The 27850-nt window shown below is 37.5% G+C and overlaps 2 protein-coding genes across 3 annotated transcripts; one reads left to right on the top strand and one right to left on the bottom strand.

Moving 5' to 3' along the window:
- Positions 1-399: 399 nt before the first annotated feature.
- On the top strand, positions 400-4829 carry LOC125489808 (uncharacterized protein K02A2.6-like). Of its 2 annotated transcripts, none has more exons than XM_048626967.1 (2): positions 400-1559; positions 1934-2072. In XM_048626967.1, the coding sequence occupies exons 1-2, from the start codon at positions 600-602 to the stop codon at positions 1937-1939; spliced, it is 966 nt and encodes a 321-aa protein (XP_048482924.1). In that variant the 5' UTR covers positions 400-599; the 3' UTR covers positions 1940-2072. The 2 variants fall into 2 exon arrangements, with proteins under 2 accessions (XP_048482924.1, XP_048482923.1); XM_048626966.1 differs by having other exon boundaries at positions 1428-1559; positions 1934-4829.
- A 14456-nt stretch (positions 4830-19285) lies between these two features.
- On the bottom strand, positions 19286-22199 carry LOC105391786. Its single transcript, XM_011563333.3, has 3 exons — positions 22130-22199; positions 21828-21953; positions 19286-21244 (listed from the first exon to the last, which is right to left on the bottom strand). Coding segments are annotated over exons 1-3 (498 nt in total). The 5' UTR covers positions 22132-22199; the 3' UTR covers positions 19286-20874.
- Between the last annotated feature and the right edge of the window lie 5651 nt (positions 22200-27850).

The raw sequence follows: 27850 nt of genomic DNA on the forward strand, positions 1-27850 counted from the left end.
AAAATTTCTCTAGACATCAGTTACTGGCAAAAGCTGAACTCTGGGTCACCAGATCGTCTCAATCTGAGTCTAGGATAGCGGTGGGAGCGGTGGCAACTCAGTCGGGTAAGCGCCCGCTTCTAACTCCAGAGATGCGGGTCTGAATCCCGGCGCTGACATGTACCAATGAGTTCTTTGAATTGTACTATGGATACCATCGCTCTTACGGTGATGGAAAACATCGTGAGGAAACCTGCATAGTGATCTAGATTTTGCACATCTAGATATGCACTCCAGCACCAACCCACAGTGGACCGATGGATGGACGTGGTGGGAAATGGTCCAAGCTTGAGAAGGCACTTTAGACCTTGGGGATATGCACAATGGTTCCACTCGAGAGAGCCAGGTGCTACTTTGGTACTAACTGTGGTGTTTGTATATCAGGTAGTTGTAGAAACTATGAGACTATTATAAGAGGGTAGGTTTTTGTGTCGTGTTGCATTCTTGAATAAACGGCCATACAAGACAGTCGCGTTCTATTATTCACCCTTACCTAATATATTACAGTGGCTAACGAGGATAATTACCAGTGTTAATTGCGTGCATTATCAAGATTCACAATGTCTATCGGTCGAGTCGGTGAATTCGATGTGAAAAACGGTACGTGGTCGTCATACGTGGACCGGATAAATATGTACTTTAAAGTGAACAATGTGGGTGAGAACTTGAAATTACCGACTTTAATTGCCGTGATGGGGGACGAGGCATATGAGTTGCTGGTAAATTTAGCGAGCCCTAAAGTACCAGCGGATATAACATATGAAGAGGCGGTGAAACTGTTGGAAAATCACCTCCAACCTGCCCCATCGGTGCTAGCGGAACGGTACCGGTTTCGTCAGAGGAGACAGAACGCGGGGGAGAATATAGCCGGGTACGTGGCGGAGTTAAAAAGGCTGTCACGGAATTGTCGTTTTAAAGACGGACTAAACGAAAACCTAAGGGACCAGTTCGTATGCGGCCTTCGCAGTGATGTGACACGGCAAAGGCTATTTGCCGAAGATGACGCAATAGTGTTCTCGGAGGCGGTGAAGATCGCCACTTCTCTAGAAGCGGCGGAGCGAGACTCAGCCGCGGTCGAGGCAATGGGGCCACCACGGGAGGAGGCGCCGGGAGCAGCAGAGAGCGTCAACGTGCACGCGGTCAGCGTGCGGGGGAGCAACGAGGGCGGCCGAGGGCGCGGGCGTGGGCGCGCACCACGCGGCCGCGGACCACGTGGCGCGCCGGCGGGCGGCGGCGGCAGGGGCGCATACCTCCGACGCTGCGCCGGATGCGGCGCGGTGGACCACGAATATGCCAGCTGCCGGTTCCAGAGCTACGTGTGCAGTAGATGCAGGCGCACGGGTCACCTGCGGCGCATGTGCCCCGAGCGTGACGAGCGGGCGGCGGGGCCGGCGGGCCGGGCGGCTCGCTACCCGCTGCACTACGGCGAGCCGGCTGAGGACCACGAGGAGGTGGAGGTCCAGGCGGACCAGCACTTGGACCAGGAGCTGCACCAGTTGTGCTTGAACGATTATAGGGCGGTGAGTTTGCCAATTATTATAAATGGTCAGGTCATTCACATGGAAGTAGACACGGGGTCAGCCGTGTCATGCATAAGCAAACAGACCTATGATAATTATTTTAAACAGGAGCCAATTCAAGATATCGGTGTTAGTCTAAAGTTTTATGACGGCTCAAGAGTGAAACCTTTAGGAGTTATTAGGCCCGAGGTAGGTTACAACAATGTAAAGAAACAATTAGAATTGTTTGTGATTGATAAAGGTACTACTTCTTTGTTAGGTAGACAATGGTTAGCTGAAATGAACATACAGGTTCCCAACTTCAAAAGTTTAAACTGTAACCGGGGGGAAAATGTAACGCACTTGAATAGTGAAATAAGTAAAATTCTCAACAGATATAAGGAGCTGCTGAGTGGCGGACTGGGCCGCTTCACGGGCGGCGCGGCGCGGCTGCGCGTGCGCGAGGGCGCCGTGCCCGTGTTCCAGCGCGCGCGGCCGCTGCCCTACGCGCTGCGGGAGCGCGTGGACCGCGAGCTGGACGCCATGCTCCGCGACGGCGTCATCGAGCCCGTCGACTGCTCCGAGTGGGCGTCACCGCTGGTCGCCGTCAATAGAGCGGATGGTGCGTTGAGAATTTGTGCCGATTATAAAGCCACGTTAAACCCCGCCTTACTGGTAGATAGGTACCCGTTACCTAAAATAGATGATGTAATTGTCAGAATGAGTGGGTCAATGTACTTCTCTAAGATCGATTTATCACAGGCCTACAATCAGGTTGAGTTGGATGAGACTAAATTCTATACAGTTATAAATACGCACAGGGGTCTGTTTAGGTACAATAGGCTCGTATACGGATTAGCGTCTAGTGCCGGTATATTTCAAAGAATTATGTGCAATTTATTGCAGGGTATTCCTAATGTCGAGATATTTTTGGATGACGTCATCATAGGCGGGAGAACAAAAGAGGAACACTTATCCGCGTTAGAAACGGTTTTCCAAAGGTTGCATCAAAGTGGATTTAAGTTAAAAAGAAGTAAATGCGTTTTCTTGGTAGAAGAAATCAAATATTTAGGCTATGTATTGTCACGGTTCGGGGTTAGGACAGATCCAGAAAAGGTAGAAGCTATTACTAAAATACCTAGACCTAACAATGTTTCCGAGGTGCGGTCGTTCTTAGGTTTAGTTAATTTCTATGCCAAGTTTGTTCGAAACATGAGCGCGAAGTTGGTACCTTTATACGAACTGTTGAAAAAGGGGAAACAATGGGTATGGTCAGCTGAATGTGAAAATGCATTTAATGAGATAAAGATGTTGCTAAGCGGGGCGGAGGTACTAGCGCATTACGATCCTCACAAACAGCTAATCGTGACGTGCGACGCGAGCGCGCGCGGGGTGGGGGGCGTGCTGAGCCAGCCCGGGCCGGACGGCCGCGAGCGCCCGGTCGCGTACGCGTCGAGAACACTTACCGACGCCGAGAAAAATTATTCACAGATTCATCGGGAGGCTCTGGCTATTATTTTCTGTATGGGTAAATTTCATCAGTATATCTATGGTAGGCGTTTCGTTTTGCGCACCGATCATAAACCATTAGTATCAATCTTCGGTCCTAACACGGGAATACCGGCCATGGCAGCTAGCCGTATGCAAAGATGGGCAATTATTTTGTCAGCTTACTCATACGATATTGAATATGTACGCACTAATGATAATGGGGCTGACGGGTTGTCTAGACTCCCGGTTAAGTTGTCGGAAAAACGTACAAACACGGTTCCAGAACAAACATATTTTCATTTCGTACAGGATGCGCTTTTGTTAAATCATAATGAGATTAGGTGTCTTACTAGGCGGGATTCAATTTTATCAAAGGTAATCGAGTATATTAGGAACGGTTGGCCGGACACTTGCGAGTCCAGGAATTTGCAACCATATTACAATAGGCGTACGGAACTATACGAAGAATTAGGTACGGTAATGTGGGGTCACAGGGTTGTAATACCAGAGCTATGCAAAGCTAGAGTGTTAGGTATGCTGCACGAACCACACATGGGGATAGTGAAGTCGAAGGCACTGGCGCGCAGCTACGTGTGGTGGGCCGGCGTGGACGAGGACGTGGAGCGCATGTGCCGGCAGTGCGCCGTGTGCGCGGCGCAGGCGGACGCGCCGCCGCGGCACGCTCCGCGCCCGTGGCCGTGGCCCCATAGCCCGTGGTCTAGGGTACACGTCGATTTTTTGGGTCCTATATATGGGAAGTTATATCTAGTCGCGGTGGACGCTATGAGTAAATGGATCGAGGTGTTTAATGTACCTAGCACGGTAGCAAAATGTACCATTGATAGGTTATCCGAGTTATTTAGTCGCTTCGGCATAGTTAGGCAACTGGTATCAGATAATGGGCCCCCTTTCACTAGTAGCGAATTTAAACAATTTACAAATAGCAACGGTATCGAACATATTTTTACGGCTCCCTACCACCCGGCGTCTAACGGGGCGGCGGAGAATGCTGTTAAAACAATAAAATCGGTTATCAAAAAGGCGGTGCAGGAAAAACAAGACATAGATAAGGCGTTAAGGACGTTTCTGATGTACTATAGAAATACCGAACACTCAACGACTGGGGAAACTCCAGCTACTTTGTTGCTAGGCAGGCGGATACGTACGCGGTTAGATATGTTGAAACCGGACAGGTTAGGTCGTGTACAGAGGGCTCAACAAAATCAAAAAATAGCCGCCGGGGGAGTAGTTAGAGAGGTTAATCAAGATGAGCTAGTCTGGTATAGGCAATATCTAAAGGGGGAAAAGTGGTGTCCAGGTCAGGTGGTTAGTTGTGTAGGTCCTAGTAACTATACGGTTCGAGATAGGAATGGGGTACTTGTTCATAAACACATAGACCAGTTAAAGGTGCGGAACAGTAGGCGATCTCTCGCGTGTCCTACACCCAATAGTATCGGCCTAAATTCTCAACCCCAAACGACTAATGACTTGGGGCCACCGGGGTCGCCTGCCTCGGGTGCGGCGGGCTCGGCGGGGTCGCCGCGGGCCGCGGTCGCCGGCGCGCGGGCCGCCGCTGCCTCTAGCCCGCGCTCGGAACCATCATCATCATCACCATCCTCGCCGGAGTGGCACTTCGCCTCTCCGTCCGTGGCGCCGCCCAGTCCGCGCCCAATTAGAAAATGTAGAATAGATAAGAAAATAAATTATAAGATTTAGTTATTCATAGTTGAGTAAGTACTTATAAGTTAAACGATGTTGGGTGATGGGAATACTAATAATTAGGTATAAATAAAATTATAAGTGCCGAGAATGATTACACTATAAAAAGTGGATTGAAATATGTAACGAAAGTGATAAGGATGTTGTACTCGCTAATTGCATTAATGGGGGTTTAAGATGTAAGATGTAAGATTTTTTTGGAGTTGTTATTTAAGTAAGTACCTATTTGTCTCTGCAAAGTAGCGATAGCATTGAAAGGTTATATGATGTTAATTTTGTTGTCTATTAAAGTCTGTTAAGCTTAGCTTGTTTCCTAGACTTGTGATAGGTGAATTGCTGTTGAATTTTATATATCTACTTTGTCATTTAAGGAAATGTTTAGTAGTTGTTAGGGTTAATTTAGTGTGGAGGAATGTGGTGTTTGTATATCAGGTAGTTGTAGAAACTATGAGACTATTATAAGAGGGTAGGTTTTTGTGTCGTGTTGCATTCTTGAATAAACGGCCATACAAGACAGTCGCGTTCTATTATTCACCCTTACCTAATATATTACACTAACACCCCCACAGAGAATAGAATAGTATAGTCTAGGGTATCGAAGAAGCTTGTAGAAAATTAAGAACAAGTGGAACCAACATCTTCCACATCGTCAGTGACGCAGCCTCCACAGCCTTTATCATCGTCGACGGTAACACAGGCTCAGCGCCAGCCCCCTCCAAAAAGAAAAAGTAGAACTCACAAGAGAGTGAAGGTTTCTAGATATTCCAGAAAAAGCTGAGAAGGAGTACCGTGAACCAGATTTCCTGGAAAACCCAGTGCATCAAATGTAATGTTGCTTTACATTACCAAATGCTCTTTTCTTTTTCATACTCAATAACACATCCAATTATGTATTTTTACGTAATAATTATAAGATTTAAATAATATGTTTGTTTATTTCTTTTCTCTATCTATTTTTTAACTTCGTACAATTAATAAGAAAGTGAATACAATCGTTTTATTTCCCAACGAAATCCATAGCCACTAACAGTATCTTACATGTATGTATGTATATTCCTACTGTTCCATTATTGGAACGGTTACAAAACTAAAAATCTAAAAAATATATTATTTTTTTTTGGTATGCAGGTCTCATTATACACCTATAAGCCTGTTCTGATATGAGTTTCATAAAAATTGAACTTGTTTTACTATGGTTGGGATGATACGAGTATATATGTCGAGACTGGGGGGTTTGATCTACATTTTGTTGTATTTAAAGATACCTTTTTAACGATACTTTTTACTATGGGTAAGTCGTTTTTTTTTCGAATTCACTTTTCGCTGTATCGGCGGGGCGTAAAGTTTTCGATACTTATAAAAAATGGATTATCAGTATGTATACATCTCTCCACTAATTATCGTGGCAATCGCTGCAGAAACGTCGGAGAACGAGCCAGGACGGATGGACAGACAGAGAGACATGACAAAACTATAACTATAACCTTAAAACCCATATAATATATTTAATATAATATATATAAAATTTTCCTGTTACAAAATATGTGTGCATTTCAAGTTTTCTTTGATTTCTAGGCTAGATCTAGATAGGTATTATCGCGCTTAAAATCTATTTCAATTAGGTATAACCCTTATTTAAATACCCATTAACCAGAGCTTGGAAAGAAGCCAAGAATATCAGGGAAAGGTGTTTCATTGTATCTCTACTCTATCTTTAAACAGTTCAAGGTTCATACATTTCACCGGAACTATACCGGAACCAAGCAGGTTCTTTCTAGGGCCGTGGACTGTTAGATCGATTCGTTATATCCGGTTCTACATATACAGGATAGAAATATTAGTCGGGCCCTCTGGGGCACTCCATACGTTCCTCTAGGCTAACTTGAAGATTTAAGGTCAAGGTTAACCCTAGAGTCTACCTACTAGGTACTTTACTATATAACTACCTTAAATCAATGCCAAAACTTTAAGTTAGCTTTTGTGTCCTTCTTTCAAACTTCTGTCTTTATTCGGACATGGGGAAAAAAGCTCCTATGCTTTACTTTTCACTATTGACCATATCTATGAAAACAACAAAATAAGTAGGCATTTATAGGTAGATATCAGTTCTAGCCTTCTAGGTAAGTAGGTAGGTATCGATCGTTTAATGCTAAATGCCAAATAAAAGTGTACCTACACATTACAAAATTTTCTACAGTAGGGCTATAACTATAACATATTGTGGTTTAGGTACCGTAGGTAGGTACTTAAATAAACCCTGAGGGCCGTACAGCACATAAATTTAACAGACCCAGCTATATTCTGTCGCAAACAGGACACAACATACTCACATATCGGCTCGTTTTGCATAAGTTTGCTCTAGTTTGTTTTATTTATAAGTACAAAACGCAATTCGCAGATTGGCATATCTATACGTACCCATTTTAAACGGTGCGGTGTTTCGAAAATTAATTAGGTTTTACTGCTCAGTAGTTTATGTTAACAAAGTTATACTCACTTAATAGTTTAATGTATGTTTTTGTTTAATTAAAGTATTCAGTATATAAATTAGTTCATATTGTCTATTAGCTAACGAGTTTATCAATTATAAGATCCTTTGGCTTGGCAACTCTACACTTTATCTGTAGTTAAACCTGGCAATGTTGCAAACATTTAGAAATACTTTAGTGTGGTTGAAGCTTGGGTGATATTTTTTGCCACTCCCATATGCAATGACCGTCGAGTATCGATCGATGCCCGATTAAACTCATTTATTGCGAAAATTATCTGCGACTGCTTGACGGCATTGGAGGTAGGTTTAGCCTGCTTTAGAAGCCTTCAGATTTAATTAGAATTATCGGTTTATTATTTCATCAGCTACGATATGATACACTGAAGTTCTTGTTAATTGAATAATGTTTTGAACATTTTATTAACGTTGCGGAATTATAATACCTTACCTATTGGTATTATGCAAGTAGTTTGCAAAATTCCACCGTGCCGCCAGTCCTATGGCATCCTTGCAACGCTGGACCCTTCGCATTTTGGAGATCCTGCTCCAAACCGTGAATCAGCATCTTAGCCAATGATTCATGAATTCTGAAGCCAGTTGTAACAATGGAGTGACCTCATTGCGTTCTGATTAGAAGCGGAGACTCGAATTCCTCTTTGTACCGGTTTTGTACGGACCGGATGAGTAGAGAGTTCCTTCTGCGTTCTTAAAGCTGTTATTAGACCTATCTACTAGTAGTAGTAGACCTATCAAATAGTATTAGTAATTTTAATGACTTACTTTTGGAATAAAGTATGTTTTTTTTGTAAAAAATTAACTTTAGAAATGTGCTTTCTGTTTAATTTTCAATACAAAGGAATCACTTTGAGACTATAATGTTTAATACCTATACATGTATTTTTAGTTCGGACGGTGTTTGAAATGCCGCTTTGTCTGCAGGTTCCACCTTTTTACTTATCGCTTGACCCAGCGTAGGTAATAAGCAAGTTTCCTTTTACAGTTGGACATAAATGAAAGTGATTCTTGAACCTGCCACCCCACCGAGAAGGTCACGCAATTGATATGACACAATCCCAGAGGTGTTAGAGCCTAGAGCCATGTCAGTAGTGAATTATTGGGAAGTCTATCCCACTCTGCGATCGCACCAACAGCCGCGCTTCGCGCGTTGTTGGTGCTCTCTCGAGTGGGATAGCCTTCCCAATAATTCGTATTCGATATTCATATTAGATGGTATTTCTTATGATTATTATTTGTAGATAACATAAAAAGTTGAGTTTTTAATTTTTTGCCGCACTTCATCAATGACTATGTAAGTGGTAACACATTGTCATTTAATAAACATGAAATTCATTAAACAACCAAATTCACTAGAGCTCAGTAAAATTAATGTTGATTCAAACAAAGTAACTCACCGACATGGGATACTTTTACCCAATACTATCCGTTGCATTATTTGCGGACCATCTAACTGTGGAAAAACAAACTTAGTGATAGGCTTACTTTTACATCCAGATGGATTATACTTTAGTAACGTATACCTGTACTCAAAAACAATTTTCCAACCAAAATACATATTTTTAGAAAAGGTAATGAATCTAGTATCCGGTCTCTCCTATTTTAAATATCACGACAATGACGAAGTGTTAAGTCCTATTAACGCCGCTCAAAATTCTGTCATCATTTTTGATGATGTAGCATGCGAAAATCAGAATAATATTCGAGATTATTTTGCTATGGGAAGACATAAAAATATAGACTGTTTTTATTTAAACCAAACCTACACCAAAGTCCCAAAACAATTAATTCGTGACAATGCCAATCTTTTAATTTTATTTAAGCAAGATGACGTAAACCTCCGACATGTATATGATGAACATGTTAACACTGATATGACCTGGTCACAGTTTCGTGAAATGTGTTCCAGAGTTTGGAAAAATGAATTTAGCTACTTAGTCATAAATAAAGACTGTCAGAAAAACAAAGGTTGCTATAGAATGAAATTTGATACATTTATAAACGTCGATGGTTGAAACGAATATATAAACCTTCTCAACAATATACTCAGCACTTTTCCATTTGCTTTTCGACTAGAAAGTTGTACTGTTTGCGAAAATGAACGACGAAAAAAATATAAAACAGCAAATAATCAAATCTGCTGAGGCTGTTAAAAAGAAAGTTCAACAAATGAAAAACAACAAATTAGATTCTGAAATAGCGCTGCAATCTATGTTCAAACCAGTAACTGACCCATTAAAGCAGCTAGCCAGAAAAAACTCTAGTGCAAGAGAATATGATGGAGGTTATCAAGATAGTGAGGAAGAAGACAATACCATGCCAGAAATTACTCTTTCTAGGAAAAGAAAATTATCGGTACCCACTAAAATATCAGACGATACACTGCAAAATTCATTAAGTGATATAAATTTTGATCAATCTGTAAGTGATTCAGAGTTTGAACAAAACTCAAAGAATAACACGAGTGATTTATTTTTTGAAACTTCCGATGGTGTTTCGACTCCTACTCCTCAGGATATATCATCATGGTCTTTATCATCAGAAGTGTTTAAAGATATTCCATACGGAATCAGGATAGAAAATGGAAAACCGATGATCGGAACAGAGCGCGTTACTATAACCGATAATGAATTTATAGTAGCTGGACATTCATTTAATAGAACAAGAGGGCTATCTGAATTACTCTATCAAAGAAAACCTGATTTAAGAGTAGTCACTGAAGATGACAAACAAATTTACAAGTCCATGTTATTGCTCACGAATGCACATAAAAGAAAATATGATTTAAATCAACCAATTAACAGCAATAGGGGTTTTAAGTATTTAGAAATTATAAAACCATTGTTAAGTTCACCTTCAGACAAATCTAACAGCAGCACCGCGAAAGGGAAGGGATTACCATTATTTAAAGAAGTTGGTAAAAGTGTAGATTACATTTTTTGGAATGATCCAAATGACTTAGTGAAAACATTAAAATTGTTAATAGCTTCCAGAGATGCTGGTAACACTGGATTAGATGATGAAATATTATCAGTTATGAAAGAATTAAGAACATGTGTAGATATTGAGTAAATAAATACTTGTGCAAATTAAGTTAAGTTTTATTATAACTATAACCTCCACCTTAGTTACATGATGAATATCGATAAGTTTGGTCACCACGTTCATAAAAGAATGCGTGTTCTAGACTCTTTAGAATTCACACCATTAACTAAAACACTTAGTCAAAACGAAGTAGGTGATTACGATTTAAAAAAAAGAAGATTAAAAGGATTGAAATTGCCAATTGAGGGTGATGAAGCTGTTAGTAAAGAGTACCTCGAGCAAAGCTACAACCTTTATTGCAAAAAAGAAGACTTTCTTGCAGAACTCACAAGTATAAAAGCTGAATTAAGTCTTCTTCAGGAACAGTTGCATCGCAAGTGCTCTAAAGTAGACGTGAGTAATATGATCAAAGATCATATAGTAGATTTGAGAGATCATCTCACCATCCAACATGAGTAAAAAAGGTGTGGTTAATGAAATTCATAAAGCTGCAAGACGAAATTTCCCACGTCGGTCAGTTATCCTAAAAGGAATAGATGATTTATGGCAAGCAGATTTGATTGATGTAAAAAAATACTACAAAAACAACAATGGTTTTAAATTCATATTGGTTGTTATTGACGCCTTTTCTAAGTATACATGGGTAGTAGCATTGAAGAGTAAAACAAAGCGTGAGGTGGTTTTAGCTTTTGATAGAGTTTTAAAGGAAGGACGAACTCCTGCAAATTTGCAAACTGATATGGGTTTGGAGTTTTACAATGACATCTTTCGACAGCTTATGCAAAAGAGAGGAATTAATCATTATTCCACATACTCTTCAAAAAAAGCATCAATAGTGGAAAGAGTTATAAGAACTTTAAAAGGCAAGATGTTTAAACATTTCAGTTTTGTTGGAAACTATAAATGGATAGGAAGCGTAATAAATGATATAGTATATAATTATAATCATACTATTCATACCACAACAAAGTATAAACCATCTGAGATAAATAAGTTGAATGAATCAATCGTAGCTAAGAATATAAAAAATCGTCATAAGGCTATATCAGTTAAAAAAAATAAGTATCATATAGGTGACGTTGTCCGTATAAGCAAGTATAAAGGAGAGTTTCAAAAAGGCTATACACCGAACTGGTCCACCGAATTGTTTACGGTTATGAAAGTAATAAAATCTGAACCTACTACATATTACGTACGAGATCAACATGGAATTCCGATAAAAGGTTGTTTTTATGAATACGAACTTCAAAAAACTAAGTATCCTAATATTTATTTAGTTGAAAAGGTAATTAAAACGTCTGGAAATAAGGTTTGTGTTAAATGGCTTGGTCTAAGCTCAAAAGAAAACAGTTGGATTGATAAAAGCAATGTTATTAAAGATTGAAGTACATATATTATACTGTTTTGTTCAATTTATTTTCATTAGTCACCCAGTAATGAAAGGGAAAGGACTCCTTAACTCATTGATAAATAATTTGCCAGTAGAGTTACACTTACCAGGCTATCAATACTGTGGCCCAGGTACACGCTTACAAGAACGTTTAAGAAGAGGTGATAAAGGCATTAATCGTTTGGACAACGCATGCATGCAACACGATATAGCTTACGCAAACTATTCTAATTTACAAGATCGACATAAAGCAGATTTGAAGTTAAAAAATATGGCAAAACAAAGATTGAAATCAAAAGACGTTAGTACAGGTGAAAAAGTCGCATCTTGGTTGGTAAATAAAATTATGAAAGCTAAACTTAGAACTGGCGCTGGGGTTCAATCATTTAAATCATCTGTTAACAAATTAAAATCAGTGCTAAGGAAAATAAAACCAAAAAATAACAAACATGCCATAGAGTTAGCATATTTGGCTGCAAAAAAAATATTTCACAAAAATAACCGTGTGAAATTACCTAGAATTATTCCCATTCCTAAAACAGGAGGGATACTTCCTTTAATTCCAATTTTTGCGGGACTATCGGCATTGGGATCATTAGCCGGTGGTGTAGGCGGAATAGCTAAAGCTGTAAATGATTATAAGTCAGCGCAAAAAAATCTGGCGGAATCTGAACGTCACAATAAGACGATGGAATCAATCGCTTTGGGGAAAGGTTTATACATAAAACCCTACAAAAAGGGCAAAGGACTATGTGTAAAATCGCCAAAAAACTAGTTTCGCGGCTACCCAGACGTGCTCTAAGTAATATTGATATATTAAAACACACTCGCGATATACCTTATTTTCGCGGCGTTTATATGAGAGATACTCTGCCAAGTAAGCCTAAGAAAATTGAGTGTGCTATTGTAAATTTAGATCTTTCAGTGAATGATGGAACTCACTGGGTAGCCTATGTCAAAGTTAATAATTATACGAACTATTTTGATAGTTATGGTTTAAAACCGCCTAAAGAAATATTAACATATTTAACAAAAAAAAATAATGTATTCTACAATTATCAAAATTGTCAAGGAAGTAATCTTTATAATTGTGGTCACTTATGCATTAAATTTCTGAAAAAAATCTGGAAACCGTTTATAACAAGCGATTGATTATATATTTCCTCATTATCACAATGTCGTTCACACTATCAATTACTGGTTGTAAATCCGCTTTGTCTACAAATTATTCGCCAGCTTTGCAACTTGGTGGTGAATATGAATGCGGACTAGTATTTTTTTCAACATTCAATTCGATACCTAACGTAGGTAAAAATAACAATAAATTTTATTATGGTGATAATGAAATGGTAGAAATCCCTGAAGGATCTTACGAACTGCTAGATATTTACGATTTCTTGAAATCACATTTAACTGATTGCACATTTAAGTTAATGTGCAACAATAATACTTTAAGTACAAATATATTTTGTTCGAAAGACATTCATTTTGAAAAAGCTGGTTCAATTGCGAGGACATTGGGTTTTAGAAATGAAATACTTAAAGCCAATATATTACATGACTCCGTCTTTCCAGTAAGCATTCTTTCTACAACCATCGTTCGCATCGAATGTGACATTGTGAGCGGATCGTATATTAACGGAAAACCCAGTCACATTATTTACGAATTTGCTCCTAGTGTACCGCCAGGATACCGAATAATAGAAATTCCAAAAAATTTAATATATTTTCCGGTAAATCAAGACAGCGTTAGTGAAATTAACATAAGAATTTTAGACACAAAAAACAATTTGATTAATTTACGAGAAGAAGAATTACAACTCTATTTGCATTTAAGAAAAAAATGATCGATTTCATCAATAAAAGGTTTGAACCCCTATATAACATACGCAGTACATTACGCGCAGACCATCAGCCACCACCTATAAAAAGGAGAAAGCTTACACAGGAAAACAAACAATTTCTGAAATCCATCAAACTCTTAAAATGAATATTTTAAATATAACAGATCCCATTACCCATGACAACAGTATTGAAAGCTATGAAGTTCATTCGTATAAACCATACATAAACAGTTTTAACCTTAATGATGAGATTCGCATTCCTATTAATCAACAAGATCTGTACGTTTTGCCGACAGCGAGTACACTATACATAGAAGGGTCTATCACAGTGTCTCGTCCTGTTGGTGATAAAAGAGAGAAAGTTAGCAGTGTTGAACTTGTTAACAATGCTATACTGTTTCTTTTTCAAGATATTCGATATGAACTCAACGGTGTTGAGATAGACAGAATAAAAAATGCAGGAATAACAACTACTATAAAATCTTTGTTGTCAATGAATGAAAATGAATCTAAAATGTCACGGTTGTGGGGGTGGGAAATTGAGGGCTCTAAAATTACTTCAGGATCTTTTTCCGTGTCTATACCATTAAATAAAATTTTTGGCTTCGCTGAGGATTACAAAAAAATTATTATGAATTGTAAGCATGAGTTGGTACTTCTGCGTAGTAACACGAACCTTAACGCAATAAAATTAAGTACTAATGAAGTATTAGACGATATAACCATAAATAAATTAGTGTGGAGAATGCCACATATAAAAGTATCAGATCGCGAGAGGATTCACTTATTGAGATATTTAGAGAAAGACAAAGCTATTAGTATAGCATTTAGAAATTGGGATCTTTATGAATATCCTCTATTACCAAGAAGTACCAAACATACGTGGTCAATAAAAACTACATCTCAAATGGAAAAACCGCGGTTTGTTATTATAGGCTTACAAACAAATCGAAAAAGCAATGCTAAGTCGGATATGTCGCAATTCGATCATTGTCATTTACGCGATGTTAAAGTGTTCTTAAATTCTACCTATTTTCCATATGAAAATCTTGATATAAAATTTGGAGAAGACCGATATCTATTAATATACGAGCAGTACGTGAAATTTCAACAGTCATATTTTGGACATCAGTTAGGGCCGTTGTTAAGTTTAAAACAATTTAAAGAAAAGGCACCCTTGTTCGTTGTTGACTGTTGTCGTCAAAACGAAACATTAAAAACCGGACCGGTGGATGTACGTGTTGAAATAGAGAGTGATGTAGAAATACCCGATCAAACAACAGCTTATTGTCTTATTTTAAATGATTGTATAATCGAGTATAAACCACTTTCTAATATTGTAAAAAAACTAATATGAGTACTGATTTATTATTATTGGATTTGCAAGGATTTCGTGACTATAAAAATAGATTTATTATCAAAGAATTAGCATATGCTACAAAAGAATATACTCAGGTCTATTTAGTAAAGCCTCCTTATCCATTTTCAAAATTAAGTGATGATGAAAAGAAACAAGTAAAATGGTTGGAGAGAAATAGGGGAATTTACTGGCGACAAGGGTACATAGATTATAATGAATTTAGCAGGTTAATAAAACCAGTTTTAGACAAAGCAAATGTATTTGTTAAAGGTTCTGAGAAATGTAAGTGGTTAAGAGAGTTGTCACCTGATTGTAAAGTTGTAGATATCGGAGAAAGGGGGTGCCCTAACTTAAAATCATTATTTGATAGTTATCAAGGTAATGACAAAATTTGTTGTTTTAACCATCAAAAATATTGTGCTTTAAAAACAGTTATTTGTTTAAGGAAATGGTATTATAATGATTATTAATATTATGTTAAAAGAAAATAAAATCCAGATTTTTATTAAAGTCTTTTATTTATTTTAATCTACCTACATCTAAACAAAAATACAGTTTATATACTAAACCTAAACTAACTTAAGAGCTACACATAGTCTTTGTAATTTTTTTCACTAGGTTTTCCGTCATGTCTATTATCTCATCTACCGGATGCGTCACAACGTACTGTGCTTTTAGCACTACACACTCACTGTCACTAGTACTGCTGTTCAGATCCACAACCTCAATTCTCACGAGCCGATGTCCTGGTCGCGGTGATTTGCTCATCACGTAAGAGGTTGTGTTGTCATCCTCCGCCCGCCGTTTTCTGGACTGTCTGGCCGCAACACTTTTCTTTTTAGCGATGGTTCTCTCTGGGCTTGGCGGCCGCACCTCTTCAACATCGCTGTCGAACCATACTTGTCCGCACTGCAGGTGGTCGAACGAATGCGGCGTACCTAACCCGTATGGGCTAGATTCATTCAGGATCTGGAAAGAAAGAAAAAATATTAAATAATTGTCCACCATAACTCTCGAGCACTTTACATTCAAATATTCGAAAAGAAATAGATAACTTACCGATTGTGACATTTTGCAGAGTTTTGTTTGAGAATGGTCCGAGTCTTAACAGTGAGGTGCTCGTGCGCAGCGGTGGTAGTAGAGTGAAAGAAACATAATGAAAATGCAACATCGAAAATTTAAAAACATCATGCTATCTTTTTCACACTTACCCAAAAGGTTGCGCTGCACTTTACGCAGTAGCCACGTGTTGTGAAACATAATGAAAATGCAACATCGACAATTTGAAGACATCATGCTATCTTTTTCACACTTACACAAATGTTTGCGCTGCACTTTACGCAGTAGCTACGTGTTGTGAAACATAATGAAAATGCAACATCGACAATTTGAAAACATCATGCTATCTTTTTCACACTTACGCAAATGTTTGCGCTGCACTTTACGCAGTAGCCACGTGTTGTGAAACATAATGAAAATGCAACATCGGCAATTTGAAAACATCATGCTATCTTTTTCACACTTACACAAATGTTTGCGATGCACTTTATGTAGGTCGATGCAGTAACCACGTGTTGTGTAGACTTGGCTTTTCTATGAATATTTCAAGCAATAATACTTACTTTTTAGGTGTGATTTATAAATAAAACAAAAGATCCCGTTATAATGTTATTTTATTTAAGATAACATTAAAATTTAGCTTATAATCTATTTAAACAGGGTACAACTTATTGGTACAATCAAAAGTATTGCAGTGCAATCAATAAAAGTATTGAAATAATAAAAGTCAAATATAAACATATTATACAAAGTAGAATAGATAAGTAAACTTTAACTCTGTCTTCATCCCTCAGCCATTTAAAATTAAAAACATGTGTCTAACCTAACTTAACAATGCTAATTAATTCAACAGATTATGTAAATTACTTGTTATTAGTATGTAATATTATCAACTAAAATATATATTTGCTACCCCAAGCTGTCGTACTAATTTTATCACCACGTATCATTTTTTTATCATCGTTGTGTGATAGAGCCACCTTATTTATGCTTCTCGTAAACAATTGGTGACGGATTGATCTAAACAAAATGTTTCTTCTGCGGATGACGTTATTTTCGAGAAGTACAGATTTATAGTCTAAATGAGTTAAATCCCTCATTACACTTGATTTTACACCTTTCGCTTTTTTTATAACCCTATCCTGAGTTTTAATACAGTACATTTTAGATCTCAGACCCACAAATTCTGTTATTATTCGTCCACCCATTTCATCCTTGAACAGACCTGGCACCTTTTTGTTGATCAAAGGTAGACCGTATTCATTCTGAATGTTGTAATTGCTTGTATCAAAATATTTGATGAAATGAGTTTTCAAATCTTGATAAAAATCATTACTTTTTATGGCATAAATAAAACTATCAGTGTCTGTGTAGCACATTTTAACCCTATCTTGGTAATATGGCTTTACAATATTATAATGAAAGTTGTACATGTGTGTTTTAGATAGCTCAAGTACTGTAAACCCAATATATATCGGTTTATCATAAACAATTTTCTTTGGTTTCATTTGAATGGCTACTAAATTCTCACTAAAAATGGAAACGCTATGGAAACGAGGGTTCGCAATAAGTCTATTGGCTTGCAATTTTTTTTTTGTTTTGTTATTTGTATCATTCCATTGCTTCACCAAATGCACAGTGACCCTAGATTCGTTATTTTCTAATGTTTTTCCGAATACTGAGTTATTCAAAAGTTTAAAGAAATCTTGTTCAAACACCGATTTAGCTTCTTGTCGAAGTTTTGTGTTGAGCTCAATATATGATTTGAGATATGGACTTTGTTTAAATGTGATAACGCGATGAATTTTTTGAAGAAGTAAACCATGGTCTAAGCATGTTTTCAAATGTCTGTAGTGAATCACATAATTGTATTTATCGTATAAATTAGGAATTAACTTTTTAGTTTTACCTCCGGGTGGGATGCATTTTTCGGGACAAAATGGTAAATCATCATGTTCACCATGCAAGTGATGAGGATAAGCCAAATCTACTTCAAGTATGTAACCATAATCCGCATCGTCGTCCACTAACGAAACGTCAAGTTTATCTATTTCACATTGGTTGAGGAATCTGAAATTGGATTCAGGCAAACTTTGACACATGCTGTGTCCATATAAATTATTGCAATCTATATAAACGATGTGTGAATCTTGTTGTGAAGGGTCATAATCTAGCACGAATTTATGGTTTGCCTTCACATATCTATGGGAACACATAACTATTCCTCCTCTTATACCACTTTGAATCATTCGAATCATAGATAGATCATTCAAGAGTTCGAGTTTAACGCCTGTATGGATCATCATTGCATCAAATGACAATTGAGGTGCGGTGATGAAATGTGCGGGATCTAACTGATAATGCTGTTTACATGTTTTACGAAATTTTTCAAAAATATCAGACAAAATTAACACATCGGTTTTGAGATATAAATCCGTGTAGTCACCCATGGTTTGAATTCGGAACTGATTCCAAACTGATTGGGCGTGTTCATAATCTTCAGTTGAAATGTCTTCATTGGTTAAGACATTATAAAAGTTTGACTTTGAAGGTAGACTATCTTCTAAATAAGTCTCCCAACTAGTCATGTAATTGTATGGGTATACACCCTTTCGCGTCAAAAGACAAAAATCTTTTTCTGCTGGAAAATGTTTTTTAAGGCAGTGAAAATCGTCTTGCGTCAATGTTTTAGCCAACTTTCCCAAGCTAGTTCCCAAAAATTTTAGTGAATCTGCAAATCGCAGACGAATATGATCTCCATCACCAACAGGTAAAAACTTTGTGAATGAAATATAGTTTTCTTTAGTTTTTGGTATTAGTTGTATCTTTCCAGGGATTTCACCAAGTTCCTTGATAAAAAGATGACAATCATAACCAGACAAGTTATGAAAAAAAATCGGAACGAATTTACTTAATTTGTACTGTAAATTACAATGAGCATGAGCTGCCCCGCGGTACTGAGCAGAGATATGACAGTGATCCCTAACTTTGTCATTCCAAAGCAAGTGTTTACAAATGTGACAACGCGTTGCGTTTTGAAAATTTTCGCTGTCCGCCTCTGTGAAAATCATTGGTTTAGTGGTATTTAACATTTCATTAATTTTTTTACAATGATTTTGTAATGATTGAACGAATTTGGAAACACAGTCCTCACCACGGTATGAAACAAATAGGTTTTGAGTTTCATCAATAGTGCAAATTATGTTGTATGCAAAAGCAATCGGTATATGATGGTGTAAATCAGTTGTAGTAGCAGTATTTGGGTTAGGATCACAACCGTGCACTGGCTGCAACATTGTTTCAAAGTCTGCATATATGACATAGGCCACATCTTGTTTTTTTTCATAATTTTTAAATTGGACAAATGAGCCTTTTTCTGGTAAAAAATAGGTCGGCTCACCGCAAACATGATTGTTCAACTCTTCTTGTGATCGGAAAAATGTGAAGCATACATCGCAAAAGAATATATTTCCGTGGTGCTTGGTAATTTGGCTTCTCACAAGGCGAGATAGATTTTTAATCAAACAGTAATGAGATGAATTTTCGTTTTCGATTAGCAATAAATTAATGTGATTAATACCATCAGATTCAGATCGGTATAATGGTCCCTCAATTTTGTTGTCTTTTAAACCATAGACAAATATCGCAATATTAGGATTATTTTTCTCAAAAGTTGAGATGTCTGCGAAACTAATTGGAAAGTTCATGTTTTTGGTGTTCAACACATTCTGAAAGTGTGGATACGATGATACGCGCTCAGGATGAGTCTTTGTTGGATTCAAAGCCGCCATAACACACCAGAGAAAACAGTACTCATCATTGTTTCGAATATTTAAGCATGCTTTTTTGTTCTTAATTAATTTAGGCAGAGCTATGTATTTGGACCCGCTTAGTGCTTCATATTTATTAATGTTTATATCAATGTGACAGTTGTTCAAAAATGACCAACCAGAATCCCTTTGCTGAAACGATTCCATTTTCTTAATCAAAATATTTTCAATTTCGGAGAAATATTTATTAAAATCGTAATTAAAATGAAGAGGAATATTTTGGGTAGCAAAAGATTTTATATCTTGATTATCATTACTCATCATTATAAAATTTGCATAAAATTCAAAGTTTACTTTGATACAAGTATGTTTTTGAAGTGATTGATCTAAAAGCGATTTTACTTTATTTTTTATGTTCATGAAAAATAAAGACGTAGAATAAAGCTCCTCACCCTCGGGCACAACTATTCTGTAAGTGACAATTCTACTTTGAAAAGCGGAATGAATTATATGTACACCATCATTTGTATCAATAACTAACTCGTTGGTCTTATGTAAATTACTTCGCAAATGTCCAATCCACTTTCTCTTTTCAACGTTTACTTTACATACTGTGCAATATGGCATTTTGTAATCTGTTGAATTAACTAACTAAAAATATAATCTAGCTAACAGGGACGTAACGAGAGGTTTGAGGTAAGTGGGTCTAGTACGGGTTTGTTAGAAACTATAAAAGTTTACGTTTTCTCGCATACAAAGTGACGGCTCTAGAGGAAACTATCATGCAACTTTTGTCAAATAATGTATGCAGATGACAGAAGAAAAAGTAAACTTTTATAGTTTTAAAAAATTGCAAATCCTGTACTAGACGTACAGTATAAGGTTAAAAATGCAAGTACTGAATCTAAAAGCAACTTTCATAGGAACTATCTACTTAAAAAATCGAACTAAAATAAGACCATTAGACCTTACCTTACCTTACCTTACCTTGCCTTACCTTTATAGTTATACCTTATACCTTTACCTACTCCTACTCTAATTTTACTTTTACCTTTACCAATTTAATAATTCAGCTATATTAAACAAAACAATAATAATAACGGGAATAACTAGGAAAAAATATATTTTATTAGATGTAGATTATTAAAAAGGTTATGCTTCTTTAAATTTAATTGTATCCGGGTTATAAAACGACGGCGTGCTGTCGCTGAAGAGGTTGCTCGCCTCCTTCACAAATCGATGCAGCAACTTCCACTGCGGCGACCCGTCTTCCACGTAGGTGTTGAGCCGCAGCAAGGCCTTGGTCCAGCGGGTGTCCTTCGGCGCGTCCTCAGCGTCACGCCGCGCGTAAACTTTCACCTCCACGTAAAAGTCGCCCGACGTGTTTGCTACACGTCGCTGGTTCCCGTTGGCCACGCGGTTTACGACGAAGGATGGCAGCGTCTTGTTCTGCGCCAACACTTCGTCCTCGTCGTTGCACAACCCGAAAATATCAATCGTGTGCAGTTTCTTCTTCTGCGCTCTGTGAAATAAAAAATATCAAGATTAATTTGGTAATCCACTAGATAAATAAATAAGGTTGTCTTACACGAAAAACAACACTATACACAGGTCTTTGCATCTATTACACATGGTGTATACACCATACATACTTGATATCTAGATAGGTGAAGTAAACAATGCGACGCTGAACTGGCTAGGACACAAGTTTTAGATGATGCGAGCTTGCCCACCACCTACACCATTCCATCAACTTAGTTGCTCTAATTCATCAGAAATACAAAGTCAATACGTGTGAACAGTGAGCAACAACAATATAAATTTAATTAATATCCCACACACAGGCATCCGACCTCAAATTATGCAGACCCAGTAAGATGTCAGTCAGCTGCTATACTTACACAAAAATACTTAGATAGAGAAACAAAAACCAGACCCAAGACAAACACAAATGCTCATGTTCATCAAACACGAATGTTTGTCTGGACGGGATTCGAACCCTCGCCCTCGTGCTCCGTAAGCAGGTTCACTAACTGCATGGTATACAACACAACAACACTGTACTGAACTCTATTAATGTAAAGAGATTTAATTATTATAATTACCTTGGTGCGCTGCTTGAACTGGTCGATGCGGCGCTGGACTTCCTTTTGCTCGTCTGTTTCTTCTTTGCAGCAGCAACTGCAGCCTCGACGTGCGCGCCGACAACGGATTCGCACTCGGAGTCAGACCTGAAAAGCAAATGACAATTATATTAGATATGTAAAAAATATTGTCAGCGATGGAGAGCAGATGAACTGAAATGAGGTTTATTTAGAATATTACATTTTCTAATTACATTAAAATGTAGGAAACTGTTATAAAAATGGAAAGAGATAAATGAACATAGTAAAAAATACTTACTTACATTATTTTTATGAGAGAAGTCGGTATTCAATCAGACTTCAGCGGCAGAGCAGACGACGGTGGTCGACAGCAGGGCAACAGCAGGGCAGGGGGGGCGGCGGCAGGGCAGGCGGGCGGCGACAGGGCGGGCGGGGCGGCGAGCGGCGGCGATGACGGAAGGCAGCGGCGGAGCAGGGGTATCGGTACCACAAAGCTCAACTGAAGATTCTTGGAGTCACGAAAATAATGAACGATGACGGCCGCCACCCACTATTTTATACAATCAAAAACTAAAACGTATGCAAAAAGAAATGTCGCGCGAAATTGAACTTAATTCAATTGTGGTTTTTGCCGCACGGGAGGGACGGCTTTTAATAATAATTGCTAACGAGCATGTTTCCATACCTAGGTATTTTCCATTTTACACGTGTGAACTCATTTTTTATTTAGTATCTAATATTTTTAGTACTTACACCCTCTGTAAATTTTATTTAACAAAGGTATACATTGTACATAAGTTCCAAATAACTCATTGGTACATGGCCCAGGCATCAAACTCGAACTCTATCGTGAGAAGCGGGTGCGTTATAGGTTGAGCTACCAACCCTCTTATCATATGAATGCATTGGGTTTACATACATACATAATTATGGTCACGACTGTAAACCCCGAAGGGGTAGTTTATGTTTCTGCATTGAGTTTAAAACGCAGAAACTAATAAATAATAAATTAATTCTGATCATAGACTTAATTTTTATTAAACTATTTTTTCACTAAAAAACACACACACACACATCCCGTACAAGTCCACTGCTGAAAATTGGCATCCTCCAATACTGGAGGGTTTTTGTTATAATCTCCACGCTTGACAGGTGGGTACAAAAAAACAGAAACATTAAGACCCGAGTGCAAATATCTGTGTTTAAACAAATATCTGCCCCGGCGGACGATCGAATCCGGGACCTTTGGTGGTAGTCAGAGTAATTTGACTTAGACCATGTTTCACAATGTCTGGTTAGTGCCTACCTGCCACTCTCTTTTATAATTTTTTTGACACTGACACCATGTATTTTATCCCACAGATAGTCACTAACCAGACATTGTGAAACAGGCCCTTAGATAAATAAATATAAATAATAAAGACCCAGTTATTTCACGCAATATTTACCTACTTTTCTATGGTGGATGACCACTCATCATAGAAAATCTAGTTTTGTGGGAGTCAGATAGTTTTTATCCTTTCACTGACCTTATTACTAAACTTCGCCAAATAATTATTTAATTATTTTTTCTCATAGCTTCAGAAGGGCTAGCACAGGGCGCAATTTTAAGACCTGACATAAGTTTTGCATCGCGCTCACTCACATCGCGCAGCCTCAAGGGCGAGCGCGACGGAGAACTTTTGTCGCGTCTTAAATACTCCATACTAGTCCTTCTGATATGTGTTTTAGAATGGAACAAGGTACCGATTCATGAGAACTGAATACCAAAACGAAAGTCATGAAGGGGTTGAGAGAATATTGAAGATTAACCGAAACCAAAATCTCGAGTCTTTAGTGTTAAAATTAAAATTTCATACAAATCTATAGCTCAAATTAAACTGGGTGGTTATGTTAAGATTCAAATTACATTACTTTAGTTTTATAATTTTCTAAAACGATGCCAAGTCACTCAGTTACCTACTGGCGGCTTTATGTGACATCCGATACCTGCGTTGATACTAGGTACCGACTTATGGGAAAGAAATCAAATACTTACACAATGAAAAAGTTCCACTAATAAAATGCCGACACCAAACGATCTATTTTTTTTTATTTATAATATGTATCTATCTACAGGGTGTTGCAACAGGGTATACTAACCCGAAACCTACGTGTGCCGCACGGCACGGCGCGGCATGGCATACTTACCTACCCTTTTTGCAACACCCAGTATATTGGCATTTTTCGGCACATCCAAAACCTGAGAACAAATACCTACTTATCTATGATTAAACAAATACGGAGACCGAACCCACGACCCTCAACACAACAGTCAGTTCCTAACCACTGTGCCATCCGACTTAATGTAATTATTTGTATTTTTAAGACGTTGTATTTTTTATGAATGTCGTTAAGAACACTTATTCATATGCATACAGATATACCTCAAACAACATAAGTATTAAAATTCACACTTAACATCCAACACCGAGATCAAACGCATATTGGTTATAAACAAATATCTGCTCCTTCTGAGATTCTAGCCAAGAATTCTCAACACTCTGACCAACTAGATTCATGTGTAGAGTCAGTCATAGACTGTGTGTGTTGTGTACATACCTACTGAAATTCCATTGCGATTGTGAATTAAATAATATAATATATGTAGTGTGCATGTAATGCAGGTAGGTACTTATCTAAAAATAACTAATCCTCATAATCAAAACGTTGGAAAGTGTACCCCACTCTGTATTAATAGCTAAGCCGTGCTAAGTTCTTTAAATTAAAAACGCATTGCGAAGTCTGTCACATTCCACATTTGCACCGTGTCGCCGCCGCCGTCTGATAATGAATTACCGGGAAGGCATGAAATAGCGAGCGACGACGACGCGCAAACTTTTTATGTTATCTTAAAAAATCTGGAACGCGTCTTGAATACATATATAATCGTAATAATAATCATAAGAAATACCATCTAATTCTAATATGAATATCGAATACGAATTATTGGGAAGGCTATCCCACTCGAGAGAGCACCAACAACGCGCGAAGCGCGGCTGTTGGTGCGATCGCAGAGTGGGATAGACTTCCCAATAATTCACTACTCATGTCTCCTTAATTAAAGGTATACCTTAAATGAATTTATCGTCGTGTAAAACAATAATTTAATTTACTTTGTCACCGAATTTGGGTCACCTCGGGTTTTCGAAAGTAGTCCATCCAGATTCCGAAACGGAATAAAAGAACAAAGGTCAGGTGAGTGTTTAAAGGTAAAGTTCGACATGACAAGTTTAACTGCGGACGTAGGTAAGATTTTGACGAGCAACAAAAAAGCATAAGTTACTTATTATATTGACCATGGCCTACGAATAGGAAAATGTAGGATGGGAATCTTTCCAGCCATAATCCAATATTAAAAAATGAACACAAAACCTCATTCGTTTTCGTAATCTGTGAAAAGTTACTCCAAGGGTACAAATCAATGGAGCACTAACGAGTAGGGTTGCGTTAGAAATATTTGAAGAAGAATGGCTAAATAGTAAACAATTGTTTCAAAAGTAGGGCTACTTGACCTGAAATTGAGACGCACAACTTAAAATTACGCAGCTAATTACTTAGTTGTGTATAGGTTTTAGGTAATTATCCTACCTTCCTACCGACAGGTACTTATTGGAATTGTGAAACTCATTCGTCACTCTGACGAAAGTCGTACCTATGATCGCTACATAGAAAAAAATAGTACCTAATTTCGTTGGATCGACAAAGCTTCTATATATATAACTAGCTGTTCCCGCGCGCTTCGCTTCGCCTTAAAAAGTTTTCCCGTGGGATTTCCGGGATAAAAAGTAGCCTATGTTTTTTCCCAGGGTCTAGACCGTATGTATACCAAATTTCATTCAAATCCGTTCAGTAGTTTTGGCGTGAAAGAGTAACAGACAGACAGACAGACAGACAGACAGACAGACAGACAGACAGACACAGTTACTTTCGCATTTATAATATTAGTAAGGATACCTACATACTTACAATATATAAAGATAAAATATATAAAATACTCTTTATTGCACACAAATAGAAACAGTTTCATAAACATAGAAAAGAAAATAAATAGTACAATCGGCGGCCTTATTACTAAAAGTAATCTCTTCCAAACAACCACATTGAAAGGTAATCGATATATATACCTGAATATAAATCGAAAGCTGAAATATTTGTCAGCCTCGTCCAAAAGCTTAATTGACATAATATAGATTATGTTATGTAGAGGTACAAGTACTTACTACTTTACATTAATTAATTTAAGGAACATTTTCTCATGGCAATAAAGTTGTGGAAGTACAGCATTCAAATAGCTTTCGATTATGTTTTCGAAATAATCAATGAAATACCTAATGACTATTGCTTTAATTTAAAAAAAAAGCTTAAAGCACCTGTAATTATTTCCCTGTTTAAGTATATCTAAACGCGTAAGAGATATTGAAAATCAAATGAAAATGTGGTAAGTGCCTACCCCCTGCGACGATAAAAACCCCCAAATCCTACTTATAAAGGTACATTGCATACAAGCATATTGCACGCATTACGCATATCCCATGTTAGCGGACGTAATATATTCAGTAATTAAAATAAATGACCTATCAACGATTTTGCAAATCAAACCACATATTATCTTAAAATTAATAGAGGTACTTTACCTTCAGCCGACATGGCAAAAGAGTCAATTCGACTTAGGTAAACGTAAATATAGTTAAGAAGCACAATTTTTAATCCCCTTCAGTTTGAGAGCCACAGACAGTGAATTTGCATAGTATTTGGCAAAACGTATCACGTTTGACTAATGAACATTGCGCCTAGAGGGCACCAACCATATCAACTTTCTGCCAAAAACTTGCACACCTTGGCTGAACTCGTTACTTTGCCATTGTCTTCAACATACTCTACTTATAAATCCTAGGTTGGTACAGTCAGATAAAAATATCTGAACTGAATTACTACTACTTACTTGGTAGTGTTGTTTATTAGGATAGAACATCACACATGGTTATCAAAGTCGAAGAAGAAAACTTGTTCAGATTGACCCCCTGAGTCACCGCCTTTAAGATTATTATACAACACTCTGTACATGTGTACATATATAGTGTAATTATTTATTTCAGTATCACAAAAAATCTAAGATAACCCATAGGTAAGTATTAACTAGCCAATTAAACAGTTGAATTGCAACATCTCTGACACATCCTAGACTCCTATAAATGGATGTTTAACTAAATATGCAGCAAACATACTTACTAGGGATTACCTTTAATACCTAGGTCCGCAGACAAGACATGTGGTAGCCACAGAATGTGTCATTGGTCACGAATACTTCTGCTGCAAAAGGACTTACGCAGTCATTCTGACCTACATTCATCATGCTACCCATTGTCCAGTTTGAGTCTTTGTGTGTGTGTTGCTGAATGGCATAAGGGCCTTTACAGCTCTTTCATATAAAAGTAACATATAATAATATATGGACTATATGAATATTCCCCATTATTTTTATTATTGCGTGTTAATATTTTAATAAAGTTAAAGTGTTTGACGACCTTAGTGCTAAATGAATCTGTAACAGACAACTTTTGGCTGACAGAGGTAGTTTTTAGAGAGTGTTGGCGGTGGATTGTTATATACTTCTTAGGTACATTTAGGAGTCCTATAGTCAAGTTTAAATTAAACCGCTTAGTCGCAGCTGAGGTAGACCATAGATAATGACAAATGGCATAGACAATGGCAGTGGGAGGGCTTTATGGTAAATTGTTACTTAATAATGGCGTGCGCGCATGACATTATGCTAATATTTGGATCGGAGCAACAATTACTTTTATCATACACTCGCACAGTAAGTGTTGTTTATTTTATTGACGAGTCAATTCGTTTGTTTGTATGGTGGTACTCAACATAATGCATTATTTTAACCTTTCATAAGAAAACCCTCAATAATTACGTTGTATTTCAACCACAACTCCATGGTATGAAGTTTAAAATATGGTAGCAATATTTCA

This window comes from Plutella xylostella, chromosome 17, assembly GCF_932276165.1.
Source record: "Plutella xylostella chromosome 17, ilPluXylo3.1, whole genome shotgun sequence".
Taxonomy (NCBI): domain Eukaryota; kingdom Metazoa; phylum Arthropoda; class Insecta; order Lepidoptera; family Plutellidae; genus Plutella; species Plutella xylostella.

Coding starts and splice junctions, on each gene's coding strand:
- LOC125489808 (XM_048626966.1), top strand. CDS start 2,082: ATGCTCCGCGACGGCGTCATCGAGCCCGTCGACTGCTCCGAGTGGGCG.
- LOC105391786 (XM_011563333.3), bottom strand. Junction 21,245..21,827: donor AGTTCAAGCAGCGCACCAAG/GTAATTATAATA, acceptor TTTATTTCACAG/AGCGCAGAAGAAGAAACTGC.